Here is a 21,676-nt window from a genome sequence, read left to right as displayed (position 1 = left end):
TTATTCTTTGGAGTCTGAAATTTTAAGTTTTGGGTTTGAAGTTCTCCATTTCTTGCAGATGAAACAAAGAATAACATCGTTCTGCTGCCTTGCTTTAATACGTTCTTCTCTTTATGGACACGTCCTGAAATGAGGGCTGACCCCACCATTCCGTTTTGTCACTGCCACTGCATCAGCAGTAGAACAGCTGGAACAGTAACAGATGCAGCAGGCTCACAGCCAACCTGCACGACCAACATCCTACCAAAGGCCAAGGACACACCACAATCCCACAACACTGGAATTTTTGTTTGCTTAAACAGTTCATTACACCAGCAATAAAACAGACTTCATAACTAATGCAGCAGTGTTTGCTGGGAGGGTTTCAAGCCGCTGACAAATATTTTAAAGCCTCTGAAATAGCCATGTTGTTTTGAGTGTGTGTGGCACCCAAAGAAACGTAATGCAATGGGCTACATCCTCTCACTCAAACAGCACTGATGTTTCAGCCCTTACTGTTCCTAACAGAGATAAGATCCGCATCATAAAGACACTGCACGCCTCACCCTTTGAGTATTAGAACAGATTTTTAAATAAAATCTTAATTTTTAGAGCAAACACATTTTAACACACAGAAACATGCAGACTAAGAGTCAGTGGCCATAGTCAAATTTGATCAAAATGCACTCTATTAGCACCTGGAAGTTTTCCAGTAGCCTCCTGTGTCCTTGGCCATCTGCCAAGACAGCTGACTGTGTTTCAAGCCTGCTGAAATTACCAGGCTGCATATGAATATGCCACTCTCCAGTTTCAGTAGGGAATTTACAGTTTTGTTGCACATACAAGAAGTAGCTACCTCAGCACTGCTATTACATTTGCATTTCACAGACACAGCCAGACATACTTTGTGTCACCTAGATTTCAAATGTTGAGAACATTCTGCAAAGCAGCACCTATCCATCATACTTCCAGGTTTCTTCAGACATAGGAAAGCAAGGCACCAGTGACACCTAACACGAATAAACCATAGCTAGAACCAAGATCTGAATTCACGTAATCAGTATGACCTAAGAAGATAAAACTCAAGTCCTTTCTACAAGTATACTATAGCCAAGCATCAAAATTCTTGTTTAACAACTTCATTCAAGTTCACTGCTTAGCAGAGCCATAACATGTGACAAGAGACAGTTCTCAGGGTAGCACTGCATGGAAAATGCTGAAAGGAGGAGGAAGCCTGCAAAACAATCACAATAACTGTATTATGATGCATCAAAATGACATATCTTGTCTGTATTCTGAGAACATCAGGAGTGTTACACCTCCCAAGAACACCTATACATGTATGCAGTTGCAATTCTCTCTGGAGACCTTCATATAAAAATATATTACTGATTAAAGATATCAGAGAATAACCAGGATACAAAGAAAAGCCTACAGGTAGGCTCAAACAACTCTTGCAAGAACTATGGTAGAAAGATTAGCAACAAAACAAGCAAAAGGCCACAGACAAAACAACTGAAAGACCAAGACTCTAGTCCTGAATACTACTCTGTATTATACTCTGTATTATACTCTGTATTATACTCTGTATTATACTCTGTATTATACTCTGTATTATACTCTGTATTATACTCTGTATTATACTCTGTATTATACTCTGTATTATACTCTGTATTATACTCTGTATTATACTCTGTATTATTATTTGATGCACAAATCCTACGCAGAGCGTTTTCAGCTCTAAAGATTCCTCAGGCCCAAACGAGGGTTTGCTGCCACTAAAACAGGAAGAGCTAGAACATTTGCACAGAGCAGATGCACCACAACTCATGCACAGCCTGAAATCTGCTGGTGAAAGCATGCTAGCACCTAAGTACTGCCAAGTATCAGGCTTGATGTATGGAAGCCTAACGGAGTAAGAAGTGAAAATGCTCACTGTCAGACCAATTCATTGTCAGAAGAATTCTAAACTCAGACTTTGCCATATAACACAGTACTACAGAGTTCACTCTGCTCATGCTCCACTCTGGCTGCAGTTCCAGGGCTGCTCAAGTCTGTGCAAGCACCATCCTGCACTCCTAGCCCATCATTCAAAGGCCCTTTTTGAGCCTGCTTGGTGGAACCAACCTGAGCAGCAGCTTGCATAGCCCCAGCTGGTGTTTTGCAGCCTTTTGCTGTATGGCTGAGCTACACAGCTTATCACTTAGCAAGTGGAGCAGCCTCCATCCCCTGCTTTTCTCCAACACCTCTGCTTTACCAGAAAATAAACTGGTCCCATCTATGATCCCAGGAAAGGCAAGAACAAAAAACTAAAGGTCAAACCAGCATTTTTACCAGATTAGTTTCTGGTCTTTTGGCAAGCTGAATTGATTTACTGGATGATCAGACAAACACTAGAGCCAGCATGAACTAAGCAGGAGGCACCAGGCCTCCTGTTATTAGAAACAGATGCAGCTGGGAAAGGCTCAACTGGAGGCATTTATCCCTTTACTTTCCATCACAGGTAGTGCTGTGACTGGTACTGACTGGACATGGATTGGTTGAAAGCCCACCTAAGAAAAGACCAGCTGCAAAAGCAGCTCACTAGCAGAGCAGTCACTTGAATTTGAAGTACATCTTCTGTTGGAGTGGCAGAGATAAGAGTCTTATGCCAGCCTCAACAAACATAACTTAGTGCACTGGACAGCAGTAGGTGCAAAAGCAAAGTTTTCAATACGCTGATAAACTATTAAATGTACCACAAAGCACATGGCAACATGTGGTCACTGTACAGAAAAATGTATGTCATTTCAAGAAGAGATTTTTGCTCATGTAAATATTACACCTGCTTGCTTGAGATGACTATAGAATAATAATACTGCTGTGAGAGTTTGCAAGCATAGTGAGTATGAGTGAGGTTAAAATTGGGAAGAATGAGGCTGAAGGGATACCATCCGAATCAAGCATCTGCTAACCTGGTGAGGGGACCAGACTCACTTCCAACTCTTTATCACGCCCCACAGGCTTGCCCTGCTATGCCTTCTGCACCACCAGATTCCATCAGAAAACAACTACTTGCTTTCCTAGCAGCATCTCCTCCTCCCCAACGAGCTTTCCCTGCTGAACTGGTAAATTAAACAGCTTGATCGGGGGTATGATACTGAGGACAATGAAAAAAATGAAAGAAGAAAACCTGAGCTACTGCTGCTGGAAGGGGACAGAAGTGAAGCAACACATCACAGCTGTATTAAAAAGTTATCCTCTCCAGAACTCCTATTCCCACAGTGCATGGAGATGCAAAAAAGCTACCAGTGTGTCTGGCAAATTGTTACTTAGCATAAGCATCACTCATCACTTGCAGAAAGATTTCCTCCAGTAGTCACAGACCCAACAGAGCCACAGCCACAGAAGTAGAAAGAAATGCACATTCAAAACTAGAAGCAAGAGCTGCTATAAGCATGGAGAGAAGGATACTGTATCATTTCTGTAAGGAAGACCTTCCACAGCTCAATACAATGCCAGGAAAGATGCTCATACCAGCGGAATAAATGAAAAAAGTGGCATCTTCTAACTTGTGGACAAAGATTCAGGAAAGCAGACTGAGGTTTCTGTACTACTGCTGCAAAAGCCACAGCACTAAATGCTGCAATCTAAGATGGATTAAGTTTAACGCATTGATTGTTAGGTTCAGCAACAACCCTGGTGTCAGTCTCTATCACTGGTACAAGCAGAAGCGTTTCCAAGACACAGAACAGTTACTATGGATTTGGACCATCTGCAGTCCGGTTTAAAAATAACAGACTGCACACAACCATTTCCTCTCCATTTCTGTTTGGTTAACATTTGCAGTTAGGAAAAACCCTCAGCAGAAAGGAGTAACACAGCCGGACTCACAGCATGTTCTCCTGCCCACTAATTACTACCACCAGTGCTTAAAAAGGCCACGAGGAGAATTAAGTCATTTTGGAAGTTATTTTAAACAAAACCAACTTGCATCACGTCTCATATCTCTGCTCCCTCCCTACTCCACACAATGTTAATTTCCAGGGACTGAGCCATGCCTCTTAGTCCCCATCTTAGGCAGACATCACAAAGCACAACTCCTCCCCAAAGCACATAGCACTGCAGCTTTACTGGTTTCACATTCACTACTGTGCTTCCTGAACTTGAGTACTCCGTGGAGGGAGAAAAAAAACAACAAGATAATAGACATTTGAAATAGTTCATTAATAAATGATTTTATTCTACAATTCTAAATCATCACACAAAGTTATCAACATTAATTAAATGCCTTCTGTTTAACGGCACAGGAATTAAATGACAAGAAAAATGCCACTTGTTTATATTAACACAAAATATTTTATATTTCCAATAAAGCAATGCAACTACTCCCTGGAGGCATTCAAGACCAGGCTGGATGTGGCTCTGGGCAGCCTGATCTAGTGTTGGTGACCCTGCTGTGGGTTGGAACTAGACAATCTCTGAGGTCCTTTTCAACCCAGGCTATTCAATGATTCTATGATATTCTGGAGCCACTGTCTGGATAATTATAGATGATTAAAGAGATTAAAGTGAATTGTCATTAGTTGTTAGCTTAACTCAGAATTGAAGCAAGTCTTGCACTATTTTTTTTGTTGCTCCCAAACTTCTGATGGGAATTACCCAAGAACTTCAAAATTTGAGATATCCACATGATAAGCATCGCTATCCGATTAGTCACCTTGTAAACATTTAAGAGTGGATTTCACTACCCATATATTGAGCCAGCGTGACACCAGCCCAGACACAGACAACTACCTTGAACTGTTTGACCAGGTACCAACTGTTGGCCATGCAACATGCCCAGAGGCAGCTGGCTACATGGCAGATCTCACTTTCCCACTAGCACTACTCCAGCAAATATATGCAATTGCGCAGGATTAAGGCTTCAGGAAGCACTTGACAAAGCAGTAGATTAATCAGATAGAAAATGAGCTACTCTGTCCTGGAGGGTACAGTAAAATTCAACAATGCCAATCTTTTGACTAGCCTGTTTCTAAAAAGGAAAATAGAAAATTGCAAGCTGCCCTCAGTTATGCAGCAGTGGTGCTGTGACTCACAGCACACTATGTATTTTACAGTCAAAGAGTCTAATAGCTGAGCATTTTCATTCCTGGTTTGTCAGACTTGTTGGAAAAAAAAAATAATCTCCAAAGCCTCAGTGGAAAAGCCATTGCAATGGCAAAACCCTCCAAGCCACAGCCAATGTGGCTGCACGCTTCTGTCTGCCCCACCTCGAGCTCCAGGCTGATACAGCTGAAAGCTTTGCCATTACTGGCAGATCTCTAAGGGACATGTTTTTAAAAGAAGAAGGTGGTTGGCACAAGTTGTAGCTATATACTGTATAACACAACTGCATCAGTAGCAGCACTATGGCAGGTTTAGACTTCCAGACTGAACACTTCCATTTCTAAACATTTACCCTCTCATCACTGTGTAAGATAAGTGTCTCAGTATTATTTCTTACACAATCTGCAGATTAACTGTTCTCGGGATGCTAAGGTTCTTGAGGAATCTTTACAACAGCACGTGCAAAATGCTTATTTGAACAGCTAAGTTCTTGAGCTGCCAAGACTAAAACATACTTTCAGAGAAATGGAAGGGAAAATGGAAGGTAATATGCAACTTAAATGAAAAGCGTATTTCAGGGTTTACTTCCATAGTCTATCAAATGCAGGGAGAAGATGCAAAACATAACTGGCAGGAACACCACAAACCAATTCTCAGACAAACTTGTCTGCTAGGAAGGTAATGGTAAATAATGTAAAGCATGAAGCTACATGCTCTCTCTCACTTCTCTTATTTCTTCCACCTACCTGAAAATGTAGATATTAAATCTCTTCCAAGTGACACATGCCAGCTAGCATCAGTACTTGAATCAAGCAGAAGAAAAGCAGGGCAATCTTTGCACTTTAAAATCCTGTCTAGACATGTGGCTACATAATTTCCATCTTGAGAACTATGCAATCAAATCTATATTCTTCCTTTAAAGAGCCCAGGCTTTTTAAAAAATTATTTAGACAGTGCTTGCCATGTAAACGTTAATTAGAAATGAATTAGCTTAGTCCCCAAAGTTAACTCTTCCCAGAGACCATGACCTGCAAGTTCAGGATGTATCAAGTAAACACAGAAGATCCATGTTCCTTTTTATACTAAAAACATCCCAACAGCTTCCAAGGAGAAACATGCAATATACCTTCTCTGAAAGAATGAGCAAGTAGAAAGAATATTCTAAGAAGTAATTGGTTTGCTTTTCAAGAGAAGATGACCACTGCTAGCCACGGGTAATACAGTACTTGGGGAAAAAATCCCTGACAAGTGGTACTGGGAGATGTGGTAAAGGAAATCTCACCATGAAAATGGTGCAGAACACAGACAATTCAAGATGCCCTAGGTTCGAATGCTGTTTTGCCTTGCCACAGGCAGGGAAGCCTTCAGTGGGAAGAGGGCAGGAATGTGAGCCAAAAGACATCTGAACCTTATTACATCCCTGCACCAGCACAGCCCTGGGGCACAGCATGCCCTAGTGAAAGAATCAGCCACAACCGCCTGCTGCCATAGGTAGGAAAGAGAAAGCAGCATTGTTGAATCAGCTGAATACCAAAATAACAGCTGGGGAAACTGCTGCATCAGGAGCTTGCAGCATCTACAGGAATGGGCAAAGGCTGCTGAGAACAGGGGTTACAAGACTTTGTCTGTGAGCTGCTAAGCATTAACAAGCACCAAGATTCTGTTTCTGGAAATTATTTTTCCCCTAGCCTGTAAAAGACAAGTGGTAAACTCCAGAAAGAGTTGTATGTGTTTGGTTGTGCTTGCTGTGCACGAGCAGAAGGCTGCCTGGCTCACCGCAGGCCGCAAGTACAGCATGAGTCAGACTGAAATCTCACTGTGCTGATGATTTCGCTCGGGCCCAGGAAGAACAACCATGCCAGAAAATCTCTTCTGCCTTCCTCCACCAACTCGATCTTTGCAACAGGGGAAAGAGTACTGGGTGTGAGAAGGAGCCAGCCCCCGGCCCACACGAGGCACCAGCTGGGCCTGGCAGGGTTCAGCTGCACCTCAGCCCTGAGTCACTCCCCAGGCTTCCATAGCTGTGCTGCGGGACTGGACATGGGTTTTCCCAGTGAAGTCAGTGTGTTTTAGGCCGCTATCTTTCCCAGAAACACAACCACATACTTCAAATAGCCAACAGAGAACAGGGTTAATAAGTACTTCCTCTTGGAGGCCTTACAGTAAAAACCCTTACTTCAAGCGTGAGCTTTTAAATGCTACCACTACTTCTACCAGGCAGCCTCTAATATTTATTTAACAAATGGAGAACTGATTTGCATACCATCCTAAAAAACTGAAGTTGTGTATTCATAGGCTTTATAAGCAAAGTCTGGAACAGACCATGTGATTTTTTTCACAATTGGAAAAGGCACAGGAAACCCCCGGAAACAGAACAGCACGTGACAAGTACAAACAGCAGAGAAGAAATTATGAACAGGATTTGAGTGATAGCTTTTATCATCTGCTAAGAAAATAATGCTTTCTGAAATAAGGATGATTTATTAAAGAAACGTAAGTTTTAGGACTGATCATCTGAATCTAAGTGTTCGTTCTGCTGCTCTCAAAATTACACAGAAGCAAAAAAGTAACCTCATTCACCACCTGCTGTTTACAATAAAGAATTCTTAGGATTGCAACCTCACAGTCTTTTAAAAAAAAAAAAATCCCCCTCTTCATTCAAACACCCTCTCAATTTTTGGTAATTTGCCATTTGATCACCTAGATGTGGCTCTAGATTTAAATCAAAATACAGAAATTTAAAAAGACATGACTAGCAACCTTGCTTTTGTTATACAGATTTACTGGTTTTTCAGACACGCCAACCATGTCTGATTCACACAACATGGCAATTGCACCCACGAACTCCTGTAGGAAGATTTCATCCAGAACCCAGCCCATGCTTAGGGCCACAATACAGCAGAATACCATAAAATCTTCTCTAGTTCGCAGCACTGAGAAAGAAAACTAGTACACAGAACAAACTCAGCCTGCAACTACTGCAACATTTCTGGTACCCAAATGATCTTGGAAGGGGTCTACAATACAGTGGGCAATACGATCAAGCAGAATCAATCACAGCAAAACAGCTGTAAGTGTACCTTGCACCATGATGCACTCCTCTAGATGAAGAGCACTGTAGCAGTGCTATTAGTTTTGGTAACAGAGTTACAGAGGCTTAGCACCAAGCTAATCAGATATTGCTCAGTTTCAGCTCAGTATAATAAAACCCTTATTAAGCTGCCTTCTTCAGGCTAGTCACAGACTAACCAAAATTGTTCTCTCCTCCACCCAAAAAGAGGGACTGCTATAACCACAGGCTTGATATTGCTCAAGAGAATCTTTAAGATACGACTCTCATGAATTATTGCTGAGAAAGTCTTCTGGACATTATCATTTACATCTAAGAGCAACTTCAAAAACTGCAGCCACTAGGAAGCCAACTGCAGCTTTTCTAAAGACATTTGCCATCTATCCAGAAAGAAAGAAATTGAAAGCTTAGATGCCTCAGTGTCTTCCATAAGACCAAAGAAACTGACAGGTATAACAAATTGCTGTGTCTCTTACAAAACACATGCCCACATGCATGCTTAAAAAGGTTAAAATAATTGGAAAGAACCCAGTGAGGGTTCTCAAGTATTTTGCCTAGGTGCAACGGTTCACCTGCAGATGCGAAACTGAACTGCTGATAGGGAAACTAAGGAGTACAAACTAGAGCTAAGAGTCCTTCTAACTGTCCTAAGCAACCAAGCCAGTCTTCACCCTCCACTATTACACAGCATTTGCAGGTGCTCTTTTAAGCTGGGACTGACACTTAGGGATATGGCTTATTCAGTTAAAAAAAAAGCCACCCTAACATAGAAGAGTGAATAATGTAGTTTCCCCACTAGTGCATTGTCCTAGATGAACTCACTACAGGATCAGCTCAGTACCAAAGAGTAGAAACAAGTCCAGCAGCAATTACAGAGGTTGTGGTTTGACTAACCTTATTCTAGTGTAAACTGGCGCTTCCTTACACAGCAACAGCTTTGCTCCACCTTTTCTGCTTCACCACAGTGTGTGAACGCACGGCTGTTTGAATGCCTACACAATGAATTCTGAGCATGATGGTACATCTAAGAATTGAAAGTGTATTTTTACTGGGCTATTAGTTTGTAGCTGAATAATTACTGATCAGGAAAAGCAGATATGGCTCAGCCTGTCAACCAGGAAGGCTGGAATAGTAAAGACATGATTGATAAGATGCACAAACAGGAACCAGCAGGATTGTGAGAGGTGAGTTAGCACATAGCAGGGACACCAAGAGGGGAGCCTAGGAAAAATGGGATTCAGTGAGTTAGTTTAGATAGTAACAGGGTTGTTTTGCAAATCCCAGCCCCACTTGGGAGCTCCACAGGCTTTCCAGTAAGGCAACAAATGGAATTTTTTGTTTGTTTGTTTTAAGTTTTCTCTTAGAATCTAAAAGGATCATGTATATACTCACAGCCATGTTATTAAGGTTGCCTTGGGAACTTAAAATGCTCCCCAAAGAGCCGGATTAGATTAATTACCTTGTCTCAGTACACAAGGTGGTAGTTCACTAAGCGAGATGAAAAATAAGTATTCCAAAAGGTGCATGGCCAGAAGTATTTCCACTGCAAACAATTCAACTCTGCTCTATGATGACAGATCCAATGTTTCCTTTTCAGTTTGTGACATCCATCATTACAGCATTCAGCTGCTTCCAACAATTTTCACAACACCATTATTAAGCACTCTCTCTTAGACAAAACTAATTAACTTATGATCTTCCTACAGAGCCTGGATTCTACAGTAAGCGAGATGTTCACATAGCAAACCACATTCAAGAAGTTACCATCCCAACAATTCAAAACTAGTCCATTTCACCATGGTTCCGGGATGCAAACCTTGAAAGCTAACAAGATTTCTTATTACCATCCCAGAGCAGCAACATTTTTTTTAAACACTGTTGCAGCTCCTTTGCAAAAGAAGATGCACCTCACCAACAGTAAAAAGGAAGGAAGAAAAAGCAGGGCTTTTGTTAGCCATCTAAATAGCAAGCATCAAATATAAAAAACAGAACAACATGGAAACAAGACATAGCAGTAAGTATACATCAATGAACTCTTACTGGAATTCAGTTATCCACAAAAGAACTCAAGCACTTAAAAAACAGGAGAAAGTGAAGACGAATGCACACTTGTCTCAAGTCTTTAAAATGGTGTTGTTCAACAACAACACCGACCTTTCAACAAATCAAGATATCTTTAAGCCAACATGACTACAAGTCTGAGAGGCCAGGCAAAAGTAAACACAGGGTCAGTAAACAACAGGTAGTTCCATCTTATTCCTGAGGTCTGAGGTAGCTCCATACTGCACAGATAGCCTATGGAGCTCTGCATCACAAAGAGCACAGAATGAGCGTGTGCAGCAGGCACTGCACAACAGGTGAGAGAGTAAACAAAGCTCATCACCCTAAAGTATAGGAGGTAAATAAGTGTTTACTAGCCTGTAGCCAACAGGCATAACACACTGCTTCAATGAACAAGAAGTTCTGAAACAATCCACCACAGAATTTCTTTCAAGCCATCATGATACTCAAATAAGATGACTCAGCTGAGTCAGCAAAACCAATCTGCATTGCCCGTTTGCTTTACTGAACATTGTCCAGCCCTCCTCGTCACGGTTAATGAAACTCAGTTTCAAAACCGTGTAGGCAGAAGAACCTCCTCGCCTCTGCAGCATCTTATTTTGTAGAGGGAAAGAAACTACAGAGCACCGTTTTGAAACTGCTACGAGATTTCTTTCCATCTCTCTTCCTGTCTCACCCCTAACAGCAGCTACTGCACGTTTCCCTTTCAGTAGTTCAGAGGACACTCACGTGAAGTATCATTCCACCTTTATTTCATGTAAGACCATTTACTACGTTTAATCCAATCACAACAAATACTTGCAATTTGTATTTTTAGTAGTTTGTCCACACAGATGCAAAAAAATATTAAGTGAACTTCTACAACAACACAGAGCTTAACACCCAAAAGAGAACCAAGTTCTCAGTAAATAGCTTTTCCTGTTCTACTTCCTTCTATATACAAACATCTGGGCACTCAGCCCAGATGACTTTTCAAAAATAGTTTTAATTGCTTCGTTATCTGCTCGGCTGTAATCAATGCTTTTTAATACGTAGTTTCTCACTGCTTCTTAGAAAGTGTCTTCTCCCACATAATCTACCACCACCTCCATTAAACAATTAATAAGGAGGGCTTTTTCCAGCTCGCTGTTAAAAAATGTGGAGTTGACTCTAAGATCAATAACTCGAGTTTTATTACTTTGCCTCACTCACTTTGAAAACCCACTATCAGAGCACATTTGCAGCAGTGATGCTCTGCGTTAATGTAAACACTAGCCACAGAGCTGACAACATTACCCATGGGCAGCCCTGCCCTTCTGCAGCTCCCAGTCAGTCTGCTGCGCTCACAGCCGATGCCATGAATCAGCCCCACAGTTCCATATCCTCAGGGTTTAACTACTCTATCATGTAAAAGCATACAAAAAATCTGGAGCCAGAAGTTGCAGTAAGTTCTGCAGATGCATAACCAGTAGTAAACGCTGTGTGGTTTCTTAGCTATGATAAACATAAGCCAATAGTTTTTACTCTAGAGGGCATAACCTATCCTGTAATTATTTTGTATCTTTGCAGAACTACAGATTTCCTGATGTGATGGCACAGATACTAAGACACGGGAGGTGGAAAGCCACACTTCCATGTTACACTGGTTTTATTATTCTCCCCTTGTCCAGCTCTAACAGTAGAGATGTCACACTGGCAGATATCAGAGCTCCATAGCTTTCGCTCCTTTTGTTATGCTGTCCTCATGTTGTTCCACTTTTCTTAAAAAGATCAAGCCAGATTACAGCTGAGAGTGCAACAGTAGCATCAGGCTTTAGGGTGTCTCATGTAAGCAGTTGAAGGCAATTTTGGAGTTGATTATCTGCTGAATTCTTCGCCCACAGAAAGTATACTTTCTGATGTACTCTTCAAATATGCTGGGAGAGAAAAAAGGCATTTGATCCATGCATTCTTGTTTCACTTGCTCATTAGGCAGCAAGTGCCACTGCAAAGTCAAGCGCTGGCAAATTTTTAGATCAGCTTGTAATCATCCCGAAACAGATGGCGACTACAGATTCTAGGGGCTGAGTTTTAGGGCCTTTTTTTTTTTTTTTTTTTTTTTTAACTTGCACATTCATTATTCTCAAGAATTTCATTAGGTGCTCGTTCTCTTCTGCGTTAATCACTAAATACAGTCTGAAGGTGAGGCCACCAATGTCTCATTCTTTACCTCAAAACTAGTTAGCCAAAATCCATTTCTATTATTTTATTTTTCCCATATTTGTGGGTGGTATGTTTTGAAGGAGCTCAGCATAGCTTTCTACAGATTCCCAGCCTTCCTAACCAGCTCCTAACAGAAGCAGACAGCCAACATGAGAGAGCAGACCCACCAATGCTGGGAACAGGACAACCACAACAGGTTGCAGAAAGCAAAGCCTGTCTTTCATTTCTGGCATTTCACTTTGCGAAAGTTTCGTAACAGCATCTTTCAGTATACCAAAAAAGTGAATGCCTTGCTCTCCGTGTGAGCACATTTTCATGCTCCTTAGGATCTCAGTAATGTTTACACGTTGCTTTCCCTCAGGTGCCCTCTGAAATTATTCCTGAACCTGACTGCAATCCCAAGAAGGATTCTGCCATCTCTCCTACTCAAAGGCTACCAAAACAATTTCCTCACAGTCTGATGGGGAGGAGGTGCTGCGTTTAGGAGCCCTGGGTAGCACACCTCCCTGCAGACCTTTTTCTCATTAGGAATTCACACACTTGCTGTATGCCTTATCACTTTGCGATGCTGATGCGCGACACTTCCCTTTCTAGTCATACTTCCTTCTAGGAGGGATAGATTAACAATTCTTGTCACAGTTTCTTTGTATGGCTCTTCTTCACACTTGGATGATCTTTGGATTTTAAATTGAAAACTTGGCCATCAAGTGTATCAGCATTCCAGCCCTACACTCAAAAAGCCTACAGAAAAAACTGCTTTTCCCATTTTATCATCACCAAGTGCTTTATTCCAGTGTATGCCATATTCTGCTGAGATGTAGGAGCCACATATCAGACCCACCCCATCTGCATATCCTTAGTGTCAAGCCTTTAGGGCTCAGAAACTCTCTCATTAGTCACTGCATGCAGTTCTGGAAGCAGTCTTGAAGTTTTTCAGATGAATACTATGTTCTAAGTTTATTTAATTACTATCATCATTAACTATAATTTATGCTCATTTCCTAGTCTAACCTTTTCTTCTGGGTTTCTGTTTATTTTGTTAACAAACATAAGCGTGCCTAATTCCTGACCTCAATGAATGCACTGAGGTGCTCTGTGCTTCTCCCGCACGAAGTTCTGACTGGAGCTGCTCCCATCACACCACGCACTCATTTCCATCTGTCAGCCACTGCTGCACCCAGTGTTACACACACCGAGGTGAGTGCCTAACCTGGGATCCAGCAGCACTTCAATGCAGTGTTCCTAGCCAAAGAAATACCTGGATTTGGACACATCAAGTTATTTTTGCATGCTCCCTGACTTGGGGGGGAGGGGAGAGACAGCTTCCACAGGGCTCAAAGCATCACTCACAGTTACACCTTGCTGTAAGGTAAGGACATCAGAGAGCAGCAACAGCACATGCTCAATTCTACCATCTTCCTTCATACAAAAGCAAACTTGCATCTCTCCAAGCCTGCCATACTCCTCAGCTTGCCCTACCCTTCCAACCCCCCTCACCAACTCCAGGCCTTCTATTTGCCATTTTAAGCATTACACACACAAAGTAGCGTGCCTTTACGATATCTTCTAACTGGACGAGCCGTGCACTCCATAGCAGCATAGGATGGTAGAAATCACACGGCAATGTGCTGGTCCCTATTTGCTTTGTTATTTGGTACAACCCTTGAGAGGGCACAGGACTTCCTCGGTGAGCACTGCTGTGCCCAGAGCAGACACACAGCAACAGCTGGGGCTGACGCACACAGCACTGCGGGCTCTGCTCCAACAGCAGCTCTGCCCCATTCCAGCAGCATCTCAACTCGGTGTCACCAGCCTGCTGCCCTCCAGGAGCTCTGCCTAGGAGGTTCCCTATAAAATAATCACGTGCATTCAGAAGGGACAAGAGGATCCTGTAGGCCTAATTCCGGCAAGCAGCACCCCGTACACTTCCACAACCAGAGGCTTTAAGCAGCTCGCTCCTTCCCGGCCCGTGCCGCAGGATGCCGCCGCTCGCACCGACCCACCGGCAGCGCTGCGCCACCGCCTCCGTGGGGTCACCCGACCGCAGCGACACCCGCGCCCGCACCGCCGAACCGCGCACAAAGAGAGGCGGCGGGTTTGGACGGGTAGGAAACAAAGGCAACACCGAGGCGACGCATCGCCTCTACAAAACCAGCCTCATTTAAAGCGCACGCTGACAACTACGCGTAGAGCTCCGGCACGGAGCGTTGCGAGGACGCATCTGGAGACGGCGGCTCCGCAGCGGGGCGGGCGCCGCGCACAAGTTGGGCTCAGCAGCTGCCGGCGGCAGAAGGGCTGCGGGAACCGCCGGACCCCGCCGCGCCGATCCGCACCGCCGCAGCGCCGCGCGCCCGTACCGCCGCCTGCGGCCATGTGACGCTCCGCCGGGCGCGGGCGGGCAGGGAGCGAAGAGCAAAGCCGCGCACCGCCCCGCCGGAGCCCGCCGCGGGAGGACGGGGAACTTCGCCGCGCTACGTACTTCTTCCATCATCATCGCTTTACAATTTTTGGTGGAGGGGTGAGGTGGGGGGGAGGGAACCGCAGTGCATTTCCGCACCGCCGCCCGGGAGGGGCCGGGGCAGCTCCCGCCGCCCGCGGGCACCGCGGCACCGCCGCCCCCGGGTCCCGCCCGGCCCCGCCGCTTACCGAGTGGTTCACCCCCCACATGAGGACGCTGAGCAGCGGGTCGCTGGCCCGGAACAACTTCACTTTTTGCGCCACGAAGTGTTTCTTCTTGGTCTTGGTCTTACTCGCCATGACGGAGGCGACGGTGCCGGGGGCCGCCATGGCGCGGGAGGCTGGACGGGAGACGCGGCGGACGCGAGCTCAGCACGGCAGCCCCGAGGGCGGCTCGGCGCGGCGGACAGACTGACTGCCGCGGGGCGCCGCGCGCATCCCGGCCTCTGCCGCGCCGAAATGGCCCCGCTCGCGCGCCGCGGCCCCGCCCGCCGCGGGGGAGCCGCCCCCGCCACGCACGGCGGCGCCCCGCCCCTCCGGGCCGGCGGGAACGAGCGCCGAGTTTCGGTTCTCGGCGTCCCGTTGCGCACGCGCTGCGGGCTCGGGCCTGCGCGGTGCCTTCAGCGCTGGGAGGGGGGCGTGTGCGGGACGCCTCTGCTCAAGCTTACTGCGGTGCCCTGGTTGGAAATGGATCCCAGAGCGTCCCCACCGCGCTAATCTCTCACATCTCCTCCATAAATGGACGCCTCAGGAAACGGCCTGAGACAGGACGCCGCACACCGTCTCCTGACATAGCCCCAGCCTGCAAGCTGAGCTGTCCTAGCTGACAGAAAGCAAATTCTCCCTGAAAATACCACTCTCCGGCAGACTCTGTGCAGCAGTTTAACTGTTTAGTGAAGTTCATAGACCCCACAGGCTACATTTGCCCAGCTGTACCCAAAGCAAAAATTTTGAAGTGTTTCTGATGCAGCTCAGTGACCACACAGGATGTGGTCAGTGCCACAGGGTACCCTGCAGAGGCTACGTTCGCAGCTTAGAAACATTGCACACAAAATACACTTCTCCTGGCACACAGGGCTTTATGGGTAGCCCCAGCTGCACTAGAGCCAACTTAGAGACAGCAGAGAATCACAGAATCATTATGGTTGGAAAAGACCACTGAGATCATCTAGTCCAGCCCCTATCCATCCCCACTATGCCACTAATCCCATCCCTCAGCATCACATCTGCACAGTTCCTCAACACCTCCAGAGATAGTGACTTCACTACCTCCCAGGGCAGCCTGTGCCAATGCACCACCGCTCTATGTGAGAAGGAACTTCTACCATCCAACCTGAACCTCCCCTAGCACAACTTGAGGCCATTCCCTCTCATCCTATTGCTGTTATCTGGGAAAAGAGACCAACCCCCTCCTCACCACAGCCTCCTTTCAAGAGGTTGTAGAGAGCTATAAGGTCTCCCCAAGCCTCCTCCAGACTACACAATCCCAGTTCCCTCAGCCACTCACCATTAAACTTGTGCTCTAGGCCCTTCACCAGCCCAGTTACCCTTCCTTGGGCACACACAGCATTTACAGCAGGTCCCCCACTGACTTCTTAACTAGTCAGGTGTACCTGCCTGCTGTAGTCCTGGCTGCACGTGCAGGCTGATCCTGAAGCAAGATAACCTTCAGGGAGCAGCAGCAGGGCTGCTTTACAAGGACAGACAAATGAGAGCTGACGGCTGTCCCAGTCTAGGCAGCGCCCTCACCAGTAGGACCTGATGCCATAAAGGCTAGGTACAGGGGCCAGCATACATCAGCAATCCCACAGAGGCACTGAACCAGATCCACCCAAAAAACATAAGCACAAGGTCCATCTAGGAAACAAGCTACCTTTGAAGAAGGGCTAAGATGACCTAAAAGGCAAGTTTACAAATACACCTAAAACACAGCTCAAGCAAAGAGCAAGCCTAACTCCATCTCTGAACTTAAATAGAGGTCCTGGCCAGAGGCTGGGGGTGGTCCTTCCAGGTGAGGCTGCTCATTAGAGTCTGCAGGTGCACTCAGGGCCTCCTAGCCCATACCTACGCAGGTGCTCACAGGTTGAGAACCTTGTGTACCGAGCTCAGTGGTTGTTTTATTTTCTCTGTTCTTTGGCTGTTGTGGTTGCAGTAGTAAAGTCATCTAAACTGGTAGTGCTTTATATTTTTTTCTTGCATTTGCTTCTTAGTCTTTTTTTCTTCAGCTTACTGAGAACAAAGAAGCTATATTTCATTTTTAGTTATTTTTATTTTTAGAGTATAAATTTATTTAGGAGTTACAGAAGAATTCTAAATTCTTGGAAAAAAAAAAAATTACAACAAAAATTCCTGTCTGTTCTGCAGTCAATGGAAGCCGCTGAATAGTCAGCACCTCTGACTAAAAGCAGGTCACTTAGATGTCTAAATATAGATTTGAAGTCAGATTTTTAGAAGAGATCAGAACCCATTTATTCCTTACATTATGCTTAGAGCATGACATCTGATCACGGTGCAACACTGCACGCATCGGTGTGAGACATCTGTCACATATTTGTCTTTCATCTTCTTTCCAGAATAAATCTGTATAGTGAAGCATTTTGCTTTTTAAGTGTGTAACATGCAACAAATATTTTGGTAGCTTTATGATAGGGAAGGGGAGTCTTGGGCAAGAAGTTGTTCTTTTCTTTCTTCCAGGAGACTTTGCTGTCTTCTTGGCCTAGATTCTGAAGAGCTCTTTCCTGCAAACGTGAAACCTTTCCAAGGAAGACCATGTTTTATCAGAGGATAAAAGTGGTAAAAGTTTCTCCTGCAGATTTGTCATGTTCTCGACTTTCATTTTAAAACCCTTTGAGTTGGAACTTTGGGCTCTCCCTTTCCTCCACCCCAACAGTAATCCTGAGAATAAGCCTGAGAATAATAAGTCTTATGCTAAACCTCCACCCAGGGTCCCAAACAGTGCCTGCATCAAAACCTTCTCAAAGCCACATTCTTTTCAAAGTCCACCTTTTCCTTTGGCACACGCCCTGCACCCAGCTGTGGTTCTAGGCTGTCCCTGCCTGAATACTAGGTTTAATACAGATCTAAGGACCAGGACTCCCGCCAGCGCTCATAGTAACGTGTTCCTTTTGCTGTGTTTTCTCTACACTGTGCCTTTTCTCTTCAAGTTTCCTTTCTAGCTCCAGCTCAGCTGCAACTCCAGGCTCCCTCTTTCAGCCCTAACCTTAACCCTCACACAAACCCTTACACTTGGTCATGCTCCCCTGCCAGTGCCTGCACCAGGAAGTTCTTGTGGCCACGTTCTCCTTGCAGCCTACACTTCCCTGAGACAGCCACTTTATACCCCCAAGCCAGTTGCAGCTCTTGGCTTTCTCCTTCTCTTAACCACAGACTCAGTCCTCACCCTACCCCTGACAGTATGCCGAGCCTTAAACTAAGGCCCTCAGCCTGTGCAAACTCATATGTGTTCTTGCAGCCCATTTATCTTTGTCGCTCAGCCTTTCTTCCAGCAAAAGCTTTCAAGCTCCCTTCCAGCTGGAGCTCTGGGCTCCCTCTTTTTCCCAGCACTGACTCTACCACTCACATCAGCTTCATGTCAAAACCAGGACCGCCAAGCAGAATAGTTTTATTTCAGTCCATTGACAAAATTGGTGTTTTTTGTTATAATATGACACTGTCAGTACATGTTGCTGATTAGAGTTCATGGTGCATATACAGTAGTGGAAGATGAAAGATATTCTGGGATGGTACTGAAAAGCTTCAGAGCTAAAGCCAAACCTAGTGCATGCTGCGTGTGATGCCTCTGGAGAGGTCTCTCTTGGTCAGTGCAGCTTCACAACTGCATTCATGTTCTATTGTAAGTCAGGATCTGTAGGTTCCAATCTGGTAAGAAGTTTCTGAGAACAGGAGATTAATTCTCTGAGTTACTGCATATGTCAAGTCCCGAGCAGCACTTCCCACTTGACTTTAAAGAAATCCACCCCCCACAGATTTATAGCGTTTGAGACTCCTTCAGTGTGTCCAGAACTTTTTGATGGCTGAATATAAAGCTTTAGAACTGCATAAGGACTGAATAGGAGGGCATGGTCAGGGTCAATTCACAGTGTTTGGGAACTTTGTTAAATGTATGCCGGTGGACTAAACTGAATGTACTCAGCTTCTGGTGAAGCAGTTTACTATCGCCAGCAGCACTGAACAGTTTTTAGAAGCTCCAGTGGAGATGAAACTATTTTGTTTCGTCATGTCTGTATAAATTGTTTTCTGCCACTGGTAAAATTCCTTCTTCCTACATCTGCTACAAGATGCTCAGCTGGAGCTGGTGGACAAGGGAAAGCGAAGGAGAAAATGAGCTACCAGGCCCATGCTAATGAAGGCTTGTCTTTAACTGACTTCATCAACAGAATATATTGAAACATGAGTGCTAGCCCTCTCATTAGCACTTAAGAAAAGCCTGGGATGAGCAAGCTCGCTGTTAAAGACTATTTACTCTTACTGGTACCTCCAGCAAAGTTTTGTTTAGCCTTATTGTTTAAACATAACGTTTTCTAATTTGACACTTTATTTCAGCGTGTATAGGAATGACTTGGTTTTTATTTCACTGGTCATTAAGAGCAATTCCAATGGTGAGTTAGGCTCACTGCTTTTAGGAGAAGGGATATCACAGTTTGTAATTGAGGCTTTGCCTAGCTACTGGAAGGTAGTATTCCCCTTTACAATTATTTTCTGCAGCTGCAAAGAACAGAAGGCCCACAGAGTTTCCCTGGGCCAACTGCCACAGAAACTAATTTCAGCTAAGGCAGACTCATAAATTGTTCCATTACTCTATAAATTGGTCTGAGCACATGTCACTTCAAGCCGAGCTGGGCTACTTTAAATCTAGCCCCTAGTTGTGAAATACTGCTGCTTTTTTAAAGAATGCATCTTAAAGACACGATGGAAATAATAAGAGCAGTCCACACATTTTGAAGACAAAACATTCCATTTCTTTACAAAACAGAAAAGGAGAAATAGAAAAGTAGTAACTATCAACTACTTAACATGCAGATTCTTTAATTGCTCTGATTTTAGAAGAAGACATACATTTTGTATGTGGAAATGATTACTAGTTCTATGCGCTTACAGGCAGAAAGTGATGCCTGCCAGCCTTCAGACGTGCCATCAAGAGTTAAAGTTCACAGAATGTCACATCATTGCAGAGGATTTCAAACAATCTCTGGAACATAACTAAAAATGCAAAACTAAAATTAATTTACAGAGATCAGTGCAATAATTCCTTAAGCAGAAAAGATTCTGACATTTCATTTTAAGCATTACCAATTTTCTTTTGTTTCTCAACAGGAAGCATAACATGTAACCAGAGGTCTACAAAGAGGCCATCAGCCCTAATTAGGGATCCGGCATCTGTCCTAAGTGATGCTTTGGGGGTTTTTTTTTTCGGCTGGGCGGGGAAGGAGGGAGAGCAGGATGGGCTGAAAAAAAGTAGACAGCTCACTCCAGTATAGGCTTAGGGAATTATTACAGCCAGAGGTAGCTTCTTTAGTCACCGCCCTAAATGAGATGGAGGCCAGGACAGCTTCTTCTCACCTTGTTTGACTCTCCGTAAACAAGCCAACTAAAAGTCTTACTGTGATCAGCATCTAGCAGTAGCCATGCCCATTTTAGTTCAAACAAAGTAAATTCCCCCTAGTGAGAGAAACACTAAAACTCAGCTATCCCACTCCCTCTGGGGCCCTCTGCTTCCCTTTTATGACTTCCCCACTTAGGCTGCACAGCCGTCAGTTCCACCTCCCAGCAGTTTAACAAGCCACAACTGCCAGGTTTTGCAGCTTATATAGTCTTTAAGGGCTAACCTCTTCCTTCTTATTTAGCAAAGGCTTTTAACCCTTTCTAGGTTCATAGTGACTACTTGAGCTGTTTATGTGCAGTTTCCTGAAGAAGATGGGATTTTCTGAAGTCTCTAAGTTGATCCAAGCTTCTATTTTATTGGGTGTAGTCAGCTGCAAAGTTTCAGAACTGCTCTTGTGTGCTGTTGCTCCAGCTTAGGGGTAGAGAATCTGGACCAGCAAAAAGATAAAGATTGATAGATTCCATTACCAAAATGATGGTATCTTATGAAGATTGAAAATGTATAATAAGGACAGTCTGTATATACATCTTCTTGTTTGTTCTTCATCCTGAACCGTATTTTGATCAACATTAAGTATAATGTTCTGATAAATCCATTAATCATGTCTGTCTGCCTAAAAGCTGGTGTTTTTCAAAATACTCTTTTTTCTTATTGAAAAGATTTTGTGCTTCCTGTATCTAGTTTTAATAACCTTTAAACATAAAGTCACATTTTAAACATATTTAAGAAACAAAATGTAGTGTTTACTTTCTTTAACTGCATATCTTTTAGTGGATCCTGCTTGGTGCAGAGCTCATCTTATTTGATAACACAATTAAATTCCATTTTGCAACAGCTCTGTTTTTAATATTTGTAAAATTTCAGGGACATTTTTCTTCCTGCTACAGCACTTCAGCAGCATTATCAATTTCCAGCTGAGAAACACAGCTTCCTTAGTATGTGCCATTTTAGAATTTCTTGCTTGCTGTGGTTACTCACAGGAACTACCATAGGTGATGAACTGTTGAAGAACTGTGGTGGTTCCCATATGTTCTAATTTAGACAGCTGCCACTATTACTAAGGGTTTTGTTTTAAAAGAAGGGTATCTTTATGCTCTGTTTCAGTGTTGCTAAATAGCTTTCTGATATTTTTCTGCTGAAGATATTAAAAAGTACCACTAATGCCAATAGTGAGACATAGTTCCTAGAAAAGTATTGTGAAAGTACAGAAAATAAGG

The 21,676-nt window shown here is 44.1% G+C and overlaps 1 protein-coding gene across 1 annotated transcript in view; it reads right to left on the bottom strand.

Annotated features, from left to right (window-relative positions):
- PIP4K2A (phosphatidylinositol-5-phosphate 4-kinase type 2 alpha) overlaps positions 1 to 15,378 on the bottom strand; it is a 100,250-nt gene extending 84,872 nt beyond the window's left edge. Inside the window, exon 1 of the mRNA XM_085227278.1 lies at positions 15,026 to 15,378. Within this exon, the coding sequence (XP_085083404.1) occupies positions 15,026 to 15,166 (141 nt within the window). The 5' untranslated portion in view covers positions 15,167 to 15,378. The remainder of the gene's footprint in view (positions 1 to 15,025) is intronic.
- Between the last annotated feature and the right edge of the window lie 6,298 nt (positions 15,379 to 21,676).

Source organism: Meleagris gallopavo, chromosome 6 (assembly GCF_905368555.1).
Source record: "Meleagris gallopavo chromosome 6, MGAL_WU_HG_1.1, whole genome shotgun sequence".
NCBI classification, from domain to species: domain Eukaryota; kingdom Metazoa; phylum Chordata; class Aves; order Galliformes; family Phasianidae; genus Meleagris; species Meleagris gallopavo.
Note: the sequence above shows the minus strand (reverse complement) of the source record. Positions and strands in the feature narration are given on the sequence as shown.